The sequence below is a fragment of the Sinocyclocheilus rhinocerous genome, unplaced genomic scaffold (genome assembly GCF_001515625.1).
Source record: "Sinocyclocheilus rhinocerous isolate Xijiao unplaced genomic scaffold, SAMN03320098_v1.1 scaffold130, whole genome shotgun sequence".
NCBI lineage: Eukaryota > Metazoa > Chordata > Actinopteri > Cypriniformes > Cyprinidae > Sinocyclocheilus > Sinocyclocheilus rhinocerous.
In genome coordinates this window covers 32,150-51,427 of record NW_015623500.1, presented here as the reverse complement: position 1 = coordinate 51,427, position 19,278 = coordinate 32,150, and the positions used below count along the sequence as shown (strand labels likewise).

Below are 19,278 nucleotides of genomic sequence, written 5' to 3'. Positions count from 1 at the left end.
GGTATGAACCGATATACCACCCAACACTAAAAGATTGTATTACTGTACTGAGTAAAAAAATAATTGCAATGCTGAAAAAGCATTTTCAGTGACAATGTTTGGATTTGAAATCAAAATAATGGATAAATGTTGTGTTTGTGGTAAATAGCCACGGATCAGTAGCGGACTCCTGTGTGAAAGCTGCTTCTCCTCTCACAAGAGTCACCCAAGAGGGGAATTCCCCCCCATTTTCAAAAATGAAATTCAGGCCCTGAATAAATTTCTAAAAATCCTGATTGGAGTATCACTTAGTGCTGGGCAGTATGACCAAATATTTATATCACGGTATTTTTCAAAATTATACCGGTTTCACGGTACATGACGGTATTTTTTTTTCATGCATGACCGGGTGTTAACCATATTTTCTACTGATTGAGAGAGGAAATACTGCAGTATATTGACTTAGAATGCCCTATTTTACTGTCATGATGAGTGAATATTGTCAAAAAATACCACACTAAATAGTGACTAAACACGACCCCTTTTAATACATGTTAACCAGGAGTCACTCTCATTTATAATCGCGGCATCGTCTGATAAAATCAACATGCATCTACACTAAAGAGCGGCTATGCGGTTGTTTTGGCTATATTACTTTTTTGTCTCATGCAGCGCACTGCCTGCGTCTGAGTAACAAACTAAAAAAAACAACAAACAAAAAAGTGCATGTGATATTAACAGACGAACTACGCTCATATTTATAATTCCAAACAATCAGTAAGCGACAGGTGCTAGGAAATGCTGTTTTGTACTCATTTATTGACGAGTCGGCTTCTCTGTCGCTCACTGCACAGAACAGACGCCGAGAGAGGTGACACTTCTCCGGGAAAGTCAGACCTCATGTTCGCGGGACAGCACTGGCGAAATCTTCCAACTGAACCATAGCTACGGTTTATCCAAAAAAGTTGCTAGGTTTGTCAGTATGAATATTCTATGGGAAAAAGCAGCTAAATGGGTCTGAAAGTTGCTAAATCTAGTGCTGAAGTCGCACTTGTGAGACGCGGGAGCTGATGGCAGGGGGCGGTGGATATTTGTGGCGGTCAATGTGGATATTGTGGATGAGTTCTTCTGTGTCATCATGTTCTATTAGTTCTACAGCTTCAGTTTCGGAACTTTCATGCTTAGTAACACATACAGCTGTTCCCTCACCACAGTGCAACAGTGAAAAGGGACCCCTTTCAAACAGTGTCGCGTTCCGAACGTTGTTTAAACGACATACACCGGTATTGCGGTATTCTAAAAATTCATATCATAACAAAAATAAACACCGGTATTCGGTATGAACCGGTATACCGCCCAGCACTATGCATTACCATGTTGTTATATTGCTGAATAACAATGAAAATTTATAAATATTCTTCCTTGTGTTTATTATGTGAAAAGTGTGTAGAAAATATTGAACATTTTAACTAGATTCAGTGTTTTAATTTTCACATTAAACATTTGAATCTGCTTGACTACAACGGCTGTTTGGTTGCAATTATGGATTTTATTATTTAAAAAAGAAACATTACTCCACATCACTTTCAGACATCAAATGTCATTAAAAGGTATAAAAGGTACTATATCACCCACCCCAATACAGAAGGTCTACATACTCAGCTTTGAAAATATATCTCCTGAAAACATATATATATTTCTGGACTGATAGCTTTCTTATATAGTTGGTTTCAGCATATTAGCATACAGCCATCAAAGCAGAATTTCACTGAAAAGGTTATTGACTAAGAGCGCTGTTGGCAAGCATGGCTGTGGACCAATCAGCAGAGGCATGACTAAGCTAGGCGGGGATTGTTTGGACCAATCAGTGAGTGTGGCCCCCTTCTCCTCCCCATCCTCAGCAGTCTCCGGGAGACTGTGTTTCCTTACTGTGCCCTACAGACAGTCCCTCTCATCCCCCTCTCTCTCTCTCTCGTTCTCTCCATCTCTCTCTCGCCCTGCCTACCTCCCTCCATTCCTGTATGAATCAGATTCCAGCTGTCACCTGCCGAGGCATCCATTCTTACACTCAACTAAAGGGGGAAAGAGAAAGAGAGATGGATGATGATGGGAATGGTTGAACAGAGTATAAAGGAAAGAAGCAAGGACAAGAGGAATTGGGGCATATCATCAGTGTGTGTGTTTGTATAAGTATTTGTATTTTTGTGCTTGTGGCTTTGTGTGCTTTATATGTGGGAGTGCTAAACATAGGGAGTGGCGTGGATATTTCAGGCAGCAAGCGGCATTAGAATAAGGCAGCAAAAGAAAGAAAAGGGAGAGGTGGAAATATATAAATACTAAAGGACTAAAGAAGAGCTATATATGGAAGTCTGTTTGGGCTTTATAGTGTCTAATGAGACACTCATCATACTGATGGTCCCCATTCATTTCATAAAGCCATGTTTAAAGTGCTCTTTTGCAGTAGCTTCAATGTATTTCATGTGGCTACTTTGTATCTTTCATACACAACTGTAGTCTGACATGAAAAGCTCCAGATCACAGCCAAATCTTAAAATTAGAGATCATAAATACAGTCAGGGTGGAGAATAATCTCTACTATGAATCCGAAACATACCACATAACCAGTGTAGGCTGATTCCTGAACGAATAACTCAAATGAATTGGTCCTTTTTTGTAAATCAGAAACATAAAATGTAACCAATGTAGTCTGATTCCCAAACTAATGACTCTAATGAGTTGTTTTTTTTTGTGTGAAAAAACAAAACAAAAGAAACAAAGAAACAAATGAGCAAAAACATACAGAGCAAGTAGTTTTGTTTGATTCCTGAATAAAGGAGTTGGTTCTTTTTAGTGAATCAGTACCATACAACACAACCAGTGTAGTCTGATTCCCAACAAATGACTCCAATACTTTTTTCTTTTTAGTGAAACAATTTTATGAATTAAATTAAAATTAAAGTAAATTAAATGATGTTGCCTCATTTACTGTTTTTTTTTTTTTTTTTTAGTTTTGTTTAATATATACCGTATTGACCCGAATATAAGACGATGTTTTTTTCTTGGAAATACATCTGAAAAAACGCGGTGGTCTTATATTCAGGGTCTATACTTTGACATGTCAATAATACACCCACAACAATAGGTGGCGCCAAATACGCATAAAACGAGTGCGCCATGAAATACGTAATGTAATGCGTGTTGTAAAGTTCGCGAGTAAAAACAAAAGAAGCAGAAAACCTTACAACTGCATGAGTCGTGACTGTCACCTTAGCCTGATGGCACCAAACTCCCTTTGTGATTTTAAAACGTAAGACAGTACCCAGATTTGAAGACTACAGTAAGATTTAACTTCTACTGTTAATAAGATTTTGGTAGGCTACTATTAGATGGATAGCCTAAATGTCCTAATTCAGATGGGCTACCTGTTTTTTTTTTATTTTTATGGTATATCAAAAAGTGTTTATTTTTTAAATGTGATTGTTGGTACATTTTACCAGTTTTTACCATACTTTCAAAACAAAAATTAAAATAGGAAAAATATGCAATATGAAAATAATTGAAGACAAAATGTGTTTTACTGAGAAAAAACAAGATTTGGTTTTTAAAAAGCCTTTTTCCAAAAGGTACATCTGGAAAAAGGGGGGTCGTCTTATAATCAGGGTCGTCTTATATTCGGGCCAATACGGTAGTTAAGGCCAATTATTAGACTGTATTTATGCCACTTCTACAAAGATGTCATTAAAACATCTGTCTATGCCGCTTTGTTAATGGAACTGTTAAAGAATCAGAATCACATTACTTCCTCATTCCCATCCCTAGCAAAGTGCTCACTAACACACGAGAAAGAAAGAAACTATAAATTTAAATGTGCAAAGGGTTTCAGTCTAGTAGAGTGTGTTTGGTTTTACAAAGACCTTGTGTCACTGATACCTTTGGTTGGCTGCAGAAGCAACACCAACGGCTCATTGAGCTTTAATCAGTTCCAGCACGGCACAATGTTGCCCTCCAGGAGAGATATTACAATGGTTTTGTACCCATATGATCTTCTGCATGGTGACTTTCAGACATTAGATGCTGCTGCTTTGTTGCCTGTGCTTTTAAAAAGTCCTTGAGGTTCCGCATTCTCGTTTAGAGTCAAATTTCTGCCTCTAATTCGAAGGTCAATATTAGATTGGCTATAATGTCAATAGATAACAGCGTAATTAGAACTTGTGCTGTACTGATGATGGCCTTGTTCTCTAGACATACATTGAATCTCTTTTAGTGACATTTGGAATGCAAACCACCAACCAGGAACTACATGAAAATTTGCCTGAATAGGGACAAGAGAACTGCAGTTGAACTCTAGAACAGAGCCATTCCTTCTTTTCCGCCGTTTAATCCTCTCCAAACTCTAGTGTTCAACTTTATTTTATCTTCACATATGAATAGTTTATTTCAGGTAAAACATAAGGAATTTGAATTGGTACTGACATTCTCTTCAGCCGTTGTAGCATTTAATGAGTTGTTGTAATAGGACACCAGTGCTGGTAACCGCACGGCCTCCCTCTCCCACAGGGTTAAATGTACCTGTGGACGCCAGCTTTTCCCTGTGTCAGCTGTGCTGCTGTCAGGCCTCTTTGAGGTAAATGTCACCTGAGGCACATGCAAAGAGACACATGACACAAGCGGCACCTGACAGTCAGCAAAGCACCTGCCTGCCAGAGCTACTCCACTTGTGTGTTGTCACACTTGCAAGGCACACTTTTTGTTTCTTAACTCTTCTTAAATAATTAAAGCACTGTATTAAACTCAAAAATTACACACCATCTGAATATTTAACATGTTTTTGGAATATAACAAACATATTTACCTTAAAGGTTAAGTATGTTATTGCTGCACTAAACATTAGTAAAATTACAAAACTGAATTACAAAAATAATGTCTGTTTTCAAAAAGGTTTCCCAAACACTCCCCCATTTGGCTTAAAGGGGTCATGAACTTATAACTTATAACTTATAAAATAACTTTTTTATTTTGTACTGTTCTCTGAGGTCCACTTAAAATGTTATCAAGATTTTTACATCAAAAAACACAATTTAGAAGTAATAAGCTATTTTCTGTCCTGTTTTTAACCCCCCTCATCAGAACGCTCTGTTTGAATAGGCGTGGCGGATTGTAGACTCGTAAGTAAATGCCCACTGTTATGATTGGCTAATAGTTGTGTATGTTTGACAGCGTACATTCCTCATAGATGGATGCTGCTGATTAAGGTCAAAAACGCATAAATAACTCAATAGGCTACATATCAAACGATTTGTAAGAAGAGACAAAGCAATAGTGACCACGTAATGAAAACAGTTGTGTAGTGCGTCATTACTGTCGGATCCAATATAGTCGGCACAGCACCGTCTTTTAGTTTCAATCTTTCTGAAAATCCAGAGTCGAATTGTACCTTGTTTGTAAACACATCTGCGGTAAAATGACGTGAACAAAGGACCAAGTTCTTACTGACGTGGTCTGGATCTTCATTAAAAATAAAGTTAATCCACTCTTTCCTAACGTTGGGATCAGAAGGAAGGCAATGCAAAGACTGCTTTTCCACATTTTGGCAATGCAGCATCTTCTTGTCTTCACAGCCATCTTAATTGTTTTGTTTTCTGCATAGACCTGCGTTTGCCTCTCTCATTATTTACACTACATGCAGGAATCGGTGGGCGGGGCTAAACAGGCAGTGATGTTGAAGCAGGTGTTGATCTTCTTCTGCGGAGGCGGTGCTTATCCACACTATTACAACATAGAATAGAACATTCCAAAAGCTGTCGTTTTGGCAGACTGCCTTCAATATAAGCTGTTTTTATTCTAACAAGAAAGTTTTGAGTTCTGAACCTTTCAGGCTGTTTTTATAGTACAATGACCTTTTATATGTCAAAAGATCAAGGGTATTTTGGTTTCTCAGTTCATAACCCCTTTAGCATCAGATAGCCACGCCCCAAACTAACTCCATTGGATGAGCCACTGTTGCTGGTCTGGATGCTCAGGGTAATCAACCTATCATTGCGTAATTTGTTGAGAACAATATTATGTGACAATAGTCAATGGAAACTAAAAACATTAACCCAATAATGGCTGGATTCAAAATCACACCAAAAATCTAAGTAAAAGGCTGAATTTCATCAAAGCAACTTATAATGTAAGTAAGTAGTGTGTATAGACCCCACGTGCCTGTATGCACTTTCAACAGCATCTAGGCATGCTCCTGAGGAGACAGTGTATTAGGCATGGGCCGGTATGAGATTTACACACACACACACACACGTGACTGACCGCTCGCTCGCACAAACAGGAGGAGGAGGGTCGTGTTACTCCCTACACTGCACTCAACCCATAGACTGACTCAACCTGAGGGATTCCTACACTTTCAGTCTTTGAGGAGACATGAAAAACAGCGCATACCGCAGGAACGGTATAACGGAAAATATTAGCGGTTTTGAAACCGTGACATTTTCAAATCGCGGTATACCTTGAAACCGGTAATCGGCCCATGCCTACAGTGTATGCATGGTGTCCTGCATGGGGGATCTCCTGCCAGACCTGAATCAGGGCATTAGTGAGCTCCTGGACAGTCTGTGGTGCTACTTGGCTGCTTCGAATGCTCCAATACATAACATCCCAGAGGCTCTCAACTGGATTCAGGTTTGGGGATTGTGAGGGCCAGTCAATGGCATCAATGTCTTCTTCATCCAGAAGCTGCCTATACTCTCTGGCCAGATAGGTAATTAAGCCCATTTTAAAATAAAATATAACTAAATACAAAATAGGGATGCACCGATGTATCGGCCGACGATATTTATCGGCCGATTTTTCCTCAATTTACAACCATCGGTATATCGGCTAAATAAGGAAAAAGGCCGATATAACAAACCGATGGTTTATTAACTGCGTGAAGGCACTGAAATATATACAGATCTCATGCCTTTTCGGGGGGTGCTTAATAAACCGATAAACTTTAAATCCGAAGAACTGCGTGCTTTCATTACCCATATAGCTGCTCCATAGACTAGAAAAACCGTCAAAATAAGAGTCCCGCCTTGGTAATGGAGATCTCATACATATTTAAACTTACAAAAAAGATTAAAATGTATACAAAAACAAATTAGAAGATTAATCATAATAAAGTCTGTTACAATAAAGAAGGATTAATATGTATTTAATTTATACAGTGAAGTTTTATTTTACATTTGTTTACTTTATTTCTGTACCTGAGAACTGTTAAACCTACCTAAAAAGCACTGTTTATTTAATATGTATCTTTGATCTTTTGTATTTATGTAGGCCTGCTGAATGTTAAATGGATCCAATCCATGTTCATTAGAAATTATTTGATGATGCAGCAATAAAACTGCTAGTATAATTTAATGCAGGTGTTTGCATTAAACATGATCAAAATACTATCTATTTTGATGCTAAAATTTCAAATAAGACAGGAAGTGACAAATATTGGTATCGGAATCGGCCAATAAGTGATTGTTAAAATCGGTATCGGTCCCAAAAAATCCTATTGGTGCATCCCTAATACAAAACATATGTAGCTAGGATAAATGTATAAGGTAATTGGACCACGTTTTGTAATCAAAACGAAAATCTTATTTGTGAACAAGCAACAATACAAAACAAACATATGTAGGGCCCTATGAAATGTGTTTTTTTCCCCCCAAATTCCATTTTTTCATTTAAAATTTTCTGGATTCTGCGTTTTTCATTAATTGTACAGCCCTACTTTTGATTAATCTATCCAAAATGTGCTAAATTCTGCAACTTTCTGTGTTATACTGTAAATTCCATTTTTATGACTGGATTCGACAATTATGGGAAATTAGCTCATGAAAATAATAACAATATACGTATATTGTAATGTGTATATCTCAGCATTTCATATAATTTTTCTTATCATTGAGCTGGAAAAAGGAAATAAATTGGGCCTGATTTACCATAATTCATCCAACTACAATTTGAGATGAATTCACTCTACACTCTCCAAGATAATAAACCATTTTACCTCAAGGGACTGGTTAATGAAAACATTGCTGCTGTGTAATGATCTGTTTACAGGACACTCTAATACAACCTGTTCTAGGGAGGCTATGCCTTGCTCCCCTTGCTCGCGTCTGCCTTGCTTTCAGTGCTCCAACAATACTCCTCTGACTTCTATGGCACTATAGAAGAGCAGGCCACCGATGGGCATTGTGCTGAAGATCTCTGACACTCGGCCATGCCAGTGCGTTCTGTGTACAGAGCTATAGTGGCTGCCTGTGTTGTCAGATTTGCATGTGTTGTTCAGTGTGCATTGTGAGGGTATGTGGAATATAACACTACACACTCTGTGTCCTTCCCACCATATCCACGACATGCTCTATGCTTTGTCATGTGGTGGACATGGATGTATGGTCTGTGCCATAGTAACACCTGTAAACACTTCTGTAAGTGTAAATGTGTGTATATTAGCTGTGCGGGCAGGTCTTGCTTATTGACTGTGGTGCTGCAGTCTATAGTAAATGTGTGTGTGTGTGTGTGTGTGTGGTGCATTTAGAGTGTATGCTCAGTTTGGGTGTGGAAAAGCACTTTATGCGTTTTCTTTGCTTTGTATCACGTGAGCTCTGGGCCAAACCTTGGACTCTAACTCTTTAAATAGAAAGCAACTGAGAAATTCTCATGCCTGCAAAAAAAACGTGTCTGGTTATGTATTAACTAGAACAGTTTTAAAGATACTCTCTCATATGAGGGCTATAGTCTTCAGTTCATTAACCGAGACCATCAGAACTACTTTTTATTGTCTCTTTATTGATTTCTGTGGCAGATACTGTGTGCTGTGGCTCACATTTAAACTGTGTCAAAGTTGAAGCAAAGAAAGACACTGACCTACACCAGTCTCACTCACACATGCCTAGACAAAAGATGACCAATTCATCATGAGTTTTTTTTCAAAAATAAGCCGACTCTGATCTACCAAAGAGTAACAAAATCAGTGCTGGAGGTTAATTTTACTGGATATAGCCTATATCAAAGAGTAAATCAATGGGAAATGGTGTGAAGTGACATTTATTGAACAAACACTCATTTATTTATCCAAAAAATAAACAATATTAATATATTTTCCAAACCATGCAAGGTGCGCTATAGATCACAGTGTTTAAATTCGGCATGAAACCGTCTTTTCTTCCCTACTGTAATGTACAGTACATCCAAATGAAATGGCTTCTTGAAATAGAAAACATGTAGGGTTGGACTTAATTTTGTCCATTGTAAATTGATTGGATTGTTGGATCGAACTGCTGATCTCGTGTGAGTGATGGAGGGGAGGGATTATTAAGAGGGGGAGGGGAAGTTATTGTTTTTGATTAAAGATTACAAGGGCATAAGAATTTTTATTTCGGTAACGCTTTAGTATAGGGACTGATTCTCACTATTAACTAGTTACTTATTAGCATGCCTATTATGAACATATTGGCTGTTTATTAGCAAGTATGAAGCACATAATCTGCACAACCATATTCTACATCCCTAAATTAGGAGTTTATTGAGGCAAAAGTCAGTACAGTATTTGAAAAATAATGTGTTTTTTGAACATTAAAGCATGTCAACATATTCTGTTACACCAAATACACAAAATAATGTTCGTTAAAAAAGCATCATATGACCCCTTTAATAGCAAAGTTGCGGGAAAAAAAAGTAATGACAGCTTTTCTTCCATATTGTGAAGTACATTCTAGTTAAACAGATTATTGAAAAGATAAAATGTCAGGGTGTTGGTTCTATCAGTTGTTTGTTGATTGGATGGAGGCAGATCTGAATGTGACCATGCATCTGATTGTAAAAAAGACGCGAGGTTTAAGCAGACTAAATAATTGAGTTGCGATACTTTGGTTAAACATTGCAAGATAAAAAAGTACCAAAAAATATTAAATGGGTGAATCGTTCAAAATAAGATCAATAACATGGATTTGAAAAATCGATAGAATGAATTTCCATTTCATGCCAACTTTAGTATGATTCATTAACATATAATACCATAGAGTGTACTGTAAGTTTATCGCAAACAGAAACACCATGAAGCAGAATAAGATGTCAGCAGATTGGACATATTTCACAATTAATGATGTGTAGGACAAATCCATTGCCAATATTCATGCCTGCATAGAGCTGCTGTTGAGCACAGAGTGAAATGAGTGTGAGCAGAGCCACAGATGAGCAAATATATTGAGCACACATTCCTAGAATGTCCTGTCTCTCAAGTAATGCTGGGAAATTCAATTAATTGCACTGAGTTGCTTCACTGGATGTTTCGATAAAAAAGAAAAATGATTCACAGACTTCCCAACACTGCCTAAGAGTGAGGACATGGGAGAAAGCGACCTACTGATTGATGTCTACTTCTTCGTCAACTAAATGCAATCAAAACAAAAATGTATGTCAAATCTATTGCAAATAATAAAAGAAAAGTTACTGCAATTGAATTACTTGAAAAATAAAGAGTAATCCTCTACATATGGCTGTACAATTTGATAAAAACTGAGAATGTGATTTAAAGTGATAAAAAAACCCTGCAGGATTGCTGAGCTTGTTTATAGGGCTGAACAATTTGTGATTATATATCAATATGATTTCAAAAAAATTTTTTATCGGGATTATTATTATTGCTAAAAATATATAAATAAAAATAATATATTATTGTATTATTGTAATTAATAATAATTACAAAAGATTACTATTGTAATATTTTACTGTAAAATAAAAACTGAGTACTTAAGAAAAATATAATAATAATTGTTTATAACAGAAGATAAAGAATCTTAAATCTTCAATTTCAAGCATTAAACATTCAAGCTTTTATTTTGGTGGAAAACGGCATGTATAATCAGCCTGATAGGCAGCAAGGGCATGAAAATAATAGCTCTTACCCAATACTTTGTAATACATATAAAATAAAAAAAATAAAAAGTAACACACTACCCTCAAATTGTCAGTCCCGCTGTACTATATTTGAAAATTATGGCTTAACTAAATACAGGTATCGCTTCTCAAACTCTAAAAATGGTATTGGTTCATAATGTTTAACACATAAAAGGCTGGACAAATGACTCATGGTCACTAACCAGTGTGCAAGCAATGCAAAAAGTCCATGGCCCCACTTTTACCACCATCCCCGTCCAACTCATTCTAATCGGTGGGAAAGGAATGCATCCTATTACTTATTAATGGATCACCTAAAATTGTGGGTGACATTTGTGCATCCCATGAATGCAGGGTGTTGTTGTAAAGGCAGGAGAGTGGCGTTGTGAAACTGTCAGGCATCTTTTGTAAAGTTTTTTGTAGCCTCAAGAGCAAAACTCCTGAATACAGAGTCTGTGTGAAAGAGATAGTAAAAACAGAAACCTTGTAACACACTAACATAAGTCACAGTTAGATAAGTACATAGTTTGTGATGTAATGGCATGTGCATGTATGCATTTGGCAGATGTTCCAAAGTGACTTAAAAGGCTTTCAATGTATATTTTTATGCGTGTTCTCTAGGAATTGACCCCATGACATTGCCGTTGCTAGTACCATGGTCTACAAATTGAGCTACTTAAAATAAAGACATAACTAGCAATTCATCTGTCATTTGTGACAAATGAGTCACTCTACCCTGTACCCCGCTGACCCCGGTGCTTATAACCCACCACTGACCCTCTCTCCCCCTGTGTGAGTTCAGACCCTGGGGCTTTTCCAGGACACGTAGCCATACATATATACACATCCCTTAGTATTTTCTTGTCCCCTGTATCCATCTAAACTCTCATGGTCCAGACGCTCATTTTCTCATATCCACCCTCCCCCAGTCAGGCGAGTGACTCCTGTCATTGTCGAGGCATCTTTGTCTTGGATATGCGATAAAGGGGTCATTGTTGCTATTCTTCTGTTCCCAGCCTCTCTCTCGTCCAGTCTATCTCTCCATAATTTATTTTCTCTACACCTGCTGGTAAAACACTATTTGATAAGTCTAATTTTACAACTTTACAGGCAATTCACATGCTCAGATGGTATGGACATCACATGACCAACAACTGAACTGTACTCACTAAACTGAACTCACTAAAATCAATATTACAGAACAGCCAAGTCAGGTAATCAGAAGTCCAAAAAAAAAAAAAACTCTAGTGAGTGTGCATACACAAAACGGTTTCCTAAGTGTTCTTAATAGATGTGTTAATGCCTTTTATGTCCACAGTTGGGTACTTAAACATGTCCTGTAATTGAAGTTTCAGTCACGCACGCATGGTACACTAGTAAACTTAACTAGCTATTATGATGATATCTACATTGTCATAGCAGAGTGGTCACAAGCTGATATAATGCTCATATATAAGATGATATATATTACAATTATTTGAACAAGGACACAGTAAAACTATTAATATTGTTAAATACGATAATTTAAATGAATGGTTTTCATTATATTTCAACAGTTTTAATTATTTTAAAATGGTATTTATTTCTGTGATGACAAGGCTGATTTTTCAGCAGCTTTTATTCCAGTCTTCAGTGTCAAAAGATCTTTATTTGCCGATAATCTCAGAATTGTCTAATGTCATCTGATTAATGTGTCTGACTAATAAAAAATAACATTAAAGGGGACATAACACACACAGTTTCTGCCAATCTCATGTTAATCTCGAGTACCTATAGAGTAGTACTGCATCCTTCATATCACTGAAGAGTTTTTAGTTTTATCAGATTTATAAGACAGATGCAGATATACCGCTTCTCTACAGAAAACAGTCAAGTTGATGGAGGTGTGCCATGGGCGGAGAGCTAAAGAGTCACGAGCACGCAAAGCTTTTGCGTTGCAATCGTCTGCAAGCTGCAACATTGATATAAATAAAACAGGAACAAAAACTTTATTGACTTAAATTTTATTTCATTTGTTTATAAAACATTTGTCACCGAAATGCCGGGAACAAACACTTGCACAACTCCGGAGAAACAAACTGCATCCTCTGTTCCCTTAATGCTGGGTTTTTTGGGAAGCTGAACAAGGTTATCTTTCTCTCACAAACAAAAACACACTTTTTTTGGTGAGACTGTTGATTTTGTGGTCTAAAAACAAAATGACATATCCTTCTCGAGCAAGTCCTGTGCAGTGCTGCCGATGACTTCTGTAACCCAAATGAAGCACGTTGATGGGCGCGCTCTTGCTCTCGCTCTGGGGTGCGTTTTCCAAAAGCAACTATGGTCGCAAGTTCCGTCATTACCAATAGAGTTAAAGGGAACTAACGACCATAGTTAGCTACACTGTAAAATCCAATAGTTTACCGTACTTAGATATAATTAGTTATCTTTACTTAGTTGTTATACTTACTCGGTCTAATGTATTGCTAATGTGCAACAAAACAACAGAAGAAGAAATACTGAAGGTTAGAGAGCATGCGCAACAAGCAATGGTTTTTGAATTTGTGCGCCGAATTTGCTGAGACTGCTTGCATTTTTACCACTGGACAAAGACTGATTACTTCTATACAATAATAATAAGGTAAGTTTAAAAAAATAATTGTCAATGTATCTTTCTGTGTGCTGCTAATTTTAACTGACTAACCTTGTCAGCGGTGTTAGCTAACAGATACCAAAGATCTTTGCTATTCTGCTGTTAGAAAAAAGACTGTAGAAATACAGAACTTGTTACCTTTAACTTTGAACTTTCACTACCTTAAATTTGTGTAATTGTATGTGTGTGATGAATGGAACTTTGTTGTCAATAATTTGTAATGGATGTTTGAAGCACTTAAGTTAGTGGAGTAACGCTTACTTGGTTTTTTTAAGGCAATCGGTTTGCATGCTTTTAGCAAGTAAATCAGATTGCTGTTTAAGTAAATACAACTTAGAAATTCCAAGTTGCAGGAAATGTTACATGAGTTGGCTCAACTTAAATAAAAGAGTTGTTTGAAATACGCACATAGTATATTGTACTTATTCATTTAGTTGTTGAAAATAGTGATTCTGAGTTACCAGAACTTGTGTGTAAGTTTACAACACTAAATAAACCTTTGTTATTGCAAATTACTATTCTTATTTCACTTTACTTGGTTTTTTCAAGGCAATCGGTTTGCATGCTTTTTTTAAGTAAGGTTTAGTAATTGGAATTTACAGTGTAATAATGCTTTTGGGAAACGCACCGCTGGTTGATGTGTGCGCACGCTTTTCCGGGAGAATTCTGCCATTTATGACATCATACAGGGCTATATTCGAAAAAAACGTTCTGAAACTTATACGAAGCCTGAAGGAGTGTATTTGGCAGAGAAATACTCCGTCATACATCCAACTCGTTTTTTTAAACTTTGGCCATGTTTATCATGAGAATTCAACTCTTTAACAGTGTACATAAGTTAGAATGAATGAAATATCATTAGACCTCCCCTTTACGTTGAATACAAGTACTGAACGTGTGCCACAACAATTTGATAGCACCAGACAGTGTGCGTTAGCCATTTGCCATTTCTGTGTTCCAGTAAAGACCTGCCTGAGGAGTGTGTCAGGGGAAGGTGATCGGGGGTTTAGCGTTACTCTCAGCTGAGTCACCCTTCCAGTTGATCCCCATTTCTCTTTTGTTTTTGCCAGTGTGTGGGCCATTCTTTAATAACGGTAACTTAAGTCCAGTGTGAGCTCAGTTAACAACATGGACTGACCACCGACTTCAGCCTATCAACTCACACACACAGAGTGACATCACTTTAAAGGAGGTCACAGTAATCAGATTATCCTAGTTATTCAGATGCACTGACAACCAGCAAACCAAGTATGTTCAAATTAGCCCCCCAGGCAACGTGAGGGAGAGGCAGCTATTACAGTAATTTTGGTATGCTAATGTAAATGTCTTTGTCCCTGACTCTTCGTGTCATTGTTCTAATATGATACATTTACAAAGCACCATTGATTTACACCAATTGTGAGGGGCTACTTTATTTTGACTGCTAAAATTTAAATATCAGAGTTACATTTTGTGACAAATGCTGATGCTAGTAAGGGAATGCAGTTATTGGTGAGGTAAAAGGGTACCATACACACAAGCCCACTATAGTGTGTCGTTGAGAGGGGACTGTACTGTGGGGGAGGGGGATGTCTAGGGTGCAATAGAGGGGAGCTGGGAAGAGGCTGGAGGGCTTGGAATCCGCCTCTGTTGCCACGGCAGCTGTGCCAATCTCCAAGTACGCCTACAGTTTGAAGAGGATACCTGAGCTCAGAGCCCCTGGATAATGAGAAGCAGTGAAACTCTAAACTCTGACAGCTAATGCTTTTACCCCTCCTGTGTCTACAGGGGCACGATAAACATGCATCCCATCTCTGGGAGAGGGAGCAGCACTGGGATGACTGTTTTCATGGAATTGACAAAGGCAGGGATTAGCAGACTTTGCTAAATCTTCTCTCGAGGGTCTGTCAAGCTCTGCTACTGCAAAAGCTGTACCCTTAGTATCTAGTGTTCCTTTTCCCAAGTGCATCCATACTCATCCATTCAGCTACTCTCTTCTTTCTGCCCACAACAACTCCAACTGCGCTTAGCAGCAAATAGCACAAAGGACCAAAAATAGCCCAATGTTTTACAGAGCAGAGCAGCTCTCCTTAAGAAGAGGAAGCAATGCCACGACAAGAGGCTATGAGCAAGTCCACACACAGCATCTATTCCTTTTGTTCTGTCACTACAGTCGCCCCACCTGTGCAAAACCCGTAATTCCCATTGCAAATTTGAGGATGCAGAATTATATATTTGATGCACTGCATTTATGTTGGGACTGTATCTGTCATGCCAGAAGTGTCCCAAAGGCATTTACCCTTAATCAATATGTTGCTGCGTATGAATATGTGTTGGTGTTGAGTGCATCAGAACACTGAGAAAAAAATGTGCAAATGTTGTACCTTTAGGGGTACAACAGCTTCTTGCTGGGGTTGTACCCTCAAAGGGACATCTTTGTATCCTTTTGAAACCTTAAAGGTTCATATTAGCATCTTAAGGGTTCATATTACTACTCAAAGATACTAATATGGACTTTTAGGCACAGATAAGGTGCAAAGTTGTTGCTTTAAGGGTACTGACCCAGTGACAAATTTGTCGCTTTAAGGGTACTGACCCAGTGACAAGTTCTTGTACCCCTAAAGGTAAAATTTTTGCTGTGAAAAATAAAGAAACATTACTCACTGTTGCTTGATTTGAGGTCTCGATGGATGATTGGCACAAAGGTCTGGTTGTGCAAGTAGTCCATTCCTGTCGCAATCTGCACTGCCCAATTCACCAGTACCCGAGGAGGCACCTTCTTCCCAGCAAGTGCCCGGTTAAGTGCCCCGCCACGGGCATATTCCATAACCAGGCAAAGATTTGGCTCCCGCAGGCAAACACCTCGGAGGGCAATGATGTTGCGGTGTTGGAGCATCCAGAAGAGTCTGGCCTCCTGCCTCACGTTCTCTGCCGTAGCACTGATGTCCTCATCTGGGTCCTGACGAGCTGCTTTAACAGCTACTTCCTCACCTCGCCACACACCCTTATACACCTTTCCAAAGCCTCCAGCACCGATCACCTCCTCCAAGCACAGCTCTGAGAAATCAATCTCCAGTGGCGACTCCCCACCGACCAGACCTCCCGGAGGCAACGCTGGATAGCTGGTGTCCCGTCGGGTCACATAATTACTAGGAAATATGCCCACCTTGTCCTGGATCTTGCCAGTCCACCAGCCCTCATCTCCAGACACTTTTGAGTCCTTGGAGAGCACCTCCAGTAGGTCGCCACGTCGCAAGGTCAACTCCTCGTCCGCTGTGGCCTCATAATCAAAGACAGCTGTCCAGTACGTGTTACTGCCTTCATGATGATGAGGAAGATGGGAATCTGGGGAGTCCACTGAAGAGGAAAAAGTAGAGGAGTTCTGGCTGCTGCTGTTGTGTGTCAGGCAGGGTATTGAGTTTGCATTTGCTGGGAGGGCAGGGGGAACTCTGGGTCCACAGGAACCTCCCCTACTGGTACAAGGTAGCGGGGCAGCACTGCCACCACCTCCAGCTCCTACTCCACTCAGTCTCGTATATGGATCCATCACTGAGTGTTCAGGTCAGCGATGTGGTCTCAAAGGCTGGAGGAGGCCCTCTGTCAACTTGCGCACAATATCCATGCAGAGCCCATCTACTGAGTGCAGGCCTTCTTGATGAGGAACAAAATCAATAAGTAAAGCTTTTGCTGGGCTTCCACTGCACTGTCCTCACCGACTGCTTGGATTGTCCACAGCACACTTTGTGTGTGTCTTAACATTTATAGAGCCATTTTAGTCAGTCAGTATGTGCTAACAGCTCTAATATGATGATGCTCTATAGTTCTAGATTTATAGATGATGACACTGAAAAAGAGTTTTGCTAGAGAAACCAAAGTCCTTGAGATTAGGTGAGAATATCCAGTCCATCAAGGTGTGAGAATCTTATCTTTTTGGTTACTTGATGCAGCATTGGGCTTTTCCATCTGAAGAATCATTGAAGACACTGCTTGGTTGGTTTCTCTTTTTAACAGCAGAATCCAGAAGTAAGCAAATATTACTAAAGATAATACAGTAACTAGATGGGTCTTCTGATAATTTGCCTTACATCACACATCATCATGTTCTAGTAGGGGTTAGGTTCTACCTAAATAGCTTGCACTGGAATGTTGTCTTAACCTCTAATCCTCTGATCCATGTAAAACTGTCATATTTGTAAACGTACATCGATGTTAAACTTTTTTTGCAATGAATGTTAATGAATATTCATAGCCTTAAACACATGCATGCGCAGGCTTAAGGCATCCTCAAACATTCAGCTCTGATTGGCTCACAGAGATGCACCAGCTCGCGATCTCAAAATATCCACAATTATTTGCACATTTGTGATATTCACTTTACGTGTCTCTTGTGTTGTATAAATTCGAAACATTGCGAACGCTATAAGACAGTTCAAGGAAAGCACGCGTCCATTTTAAGATGAGAATCACAACATGACATGACACAGAGACACAGGCCACACAGAGCCGTGGCTGTCATTAGCTTTAATCGACATACATAATGTACGCCACATATTTATCGCGTTGCATATCGAGAAAGGCATATATTCGGCGTATTAATATTTAATCGATAAACGTTACTATAGCCACTACAAGTCTACTGTTTGCAATTTAATCCACGTCATAAGCCAAAGCGACTGTCGGTTCGTGTTATTTCTATGAACCGCATGTGCAAGTGCTTACTTCGATCATTTCGTCCTCATTTTCCATAATTGTCATTTTAACAGTAGACATTTTATTTTCATAGAGCAGTTGAATCATCAAGCGGGAGTCAGATGCGTATATAAATAGAATTGTATGACAAGCTGAACAAAACTTCGGCTTGGTATTGGATTATTATGATACAGCGATATTGATATATTTCTATGAAGAATGAGAGTGATGTGGATTGCTTGCATAAAGGTGACTTTTATCCAGGTCGTAGCGATTAGGCGACGAAATTCTCCATAATATGCTTATGTTGCCCAAATAAAAGCCAACACAAGATGTGTCCACCATCTTTACAATGACAATACTACTAATAATAATAATATTAATAACAATAATGGTAATAATAATATCCACCTAATTACTTTCTAGATTCTGCAACGATATTTCTTTTAATCCAGAGATCAGTGGTAAAGTATGTGTTCCTCCAGCCAAATCAACCGGTTTTCTGAATTCGGATGTATGTTTGTGGTTGCCTGGATCGTTCACCGTACATCACAACATCCACACAGCTCGTCGCATGGGCGTATCATACCGCTGAAATATTGCCATTTGTTGTACACATCATCGAATTCCTCTGAAGGATGCTCTTGTAATCGTGCTCCCAGCTGGGTCAGTTGGTCGGCCTGTCGTTCATCTCAACTTGAATCGTTTCTTCCCCTGTTTCCTTTCCCTGTGAGAAAGGCAATCTATTCCATGGACCGGGCTGTCAACTCCTAAGGCTGACTTTGTATCCAAATACACCGGCTGGACTGGGGGTGGAAGACAGTAGGGCATTCTGGGAAATGGAGTTTATAGTGTATGCAAAGTGCGTTTGACCGTATTAGGATCATTTTATATAAGATAACATACTTACTAACCACAATAAAGACAGTAACACTGCAACATATTGTTACAATTTAAAATAAATATTTTCTTTATTAATGTTTTAAAATGTAATGGCAAAGCCTTATTTTCATCAGCCATTATTCCGGTTTTGAGTGTCACGTGATTCTTCAGAATTCTAATAGGCTGAT

At 38.7% G+C, this 19,278-nt stretch overlaps 1 protein-coding gene across 1 annotated transcript in view; it reads right to left on the bottom strand.

The window, feature by feature from the left end:
- The window catches only part of LOC107756783 (mitogen-activated protein kinase kinase kinase 10-like), a 37,532-nt gene extending 18,544 nt beyond the window's left edge, over positions 1-18,988 (bottom strand). Inside the window, exon 1 of the mRNA XM_016574084.1 lies at positions 16,184-18,988. Within this exon, the coding sequence (XP_016429570.1) occupies positions 16,184-17,066 (883 nt within the window). The 5' untranslated portion in view covers positions 17,067-18,988. The remainder of the gene's footprint in view (positions 1-16,183) is intronic.
- Positions 18,989-19,278: the final 290 nt, after the last annotated feature.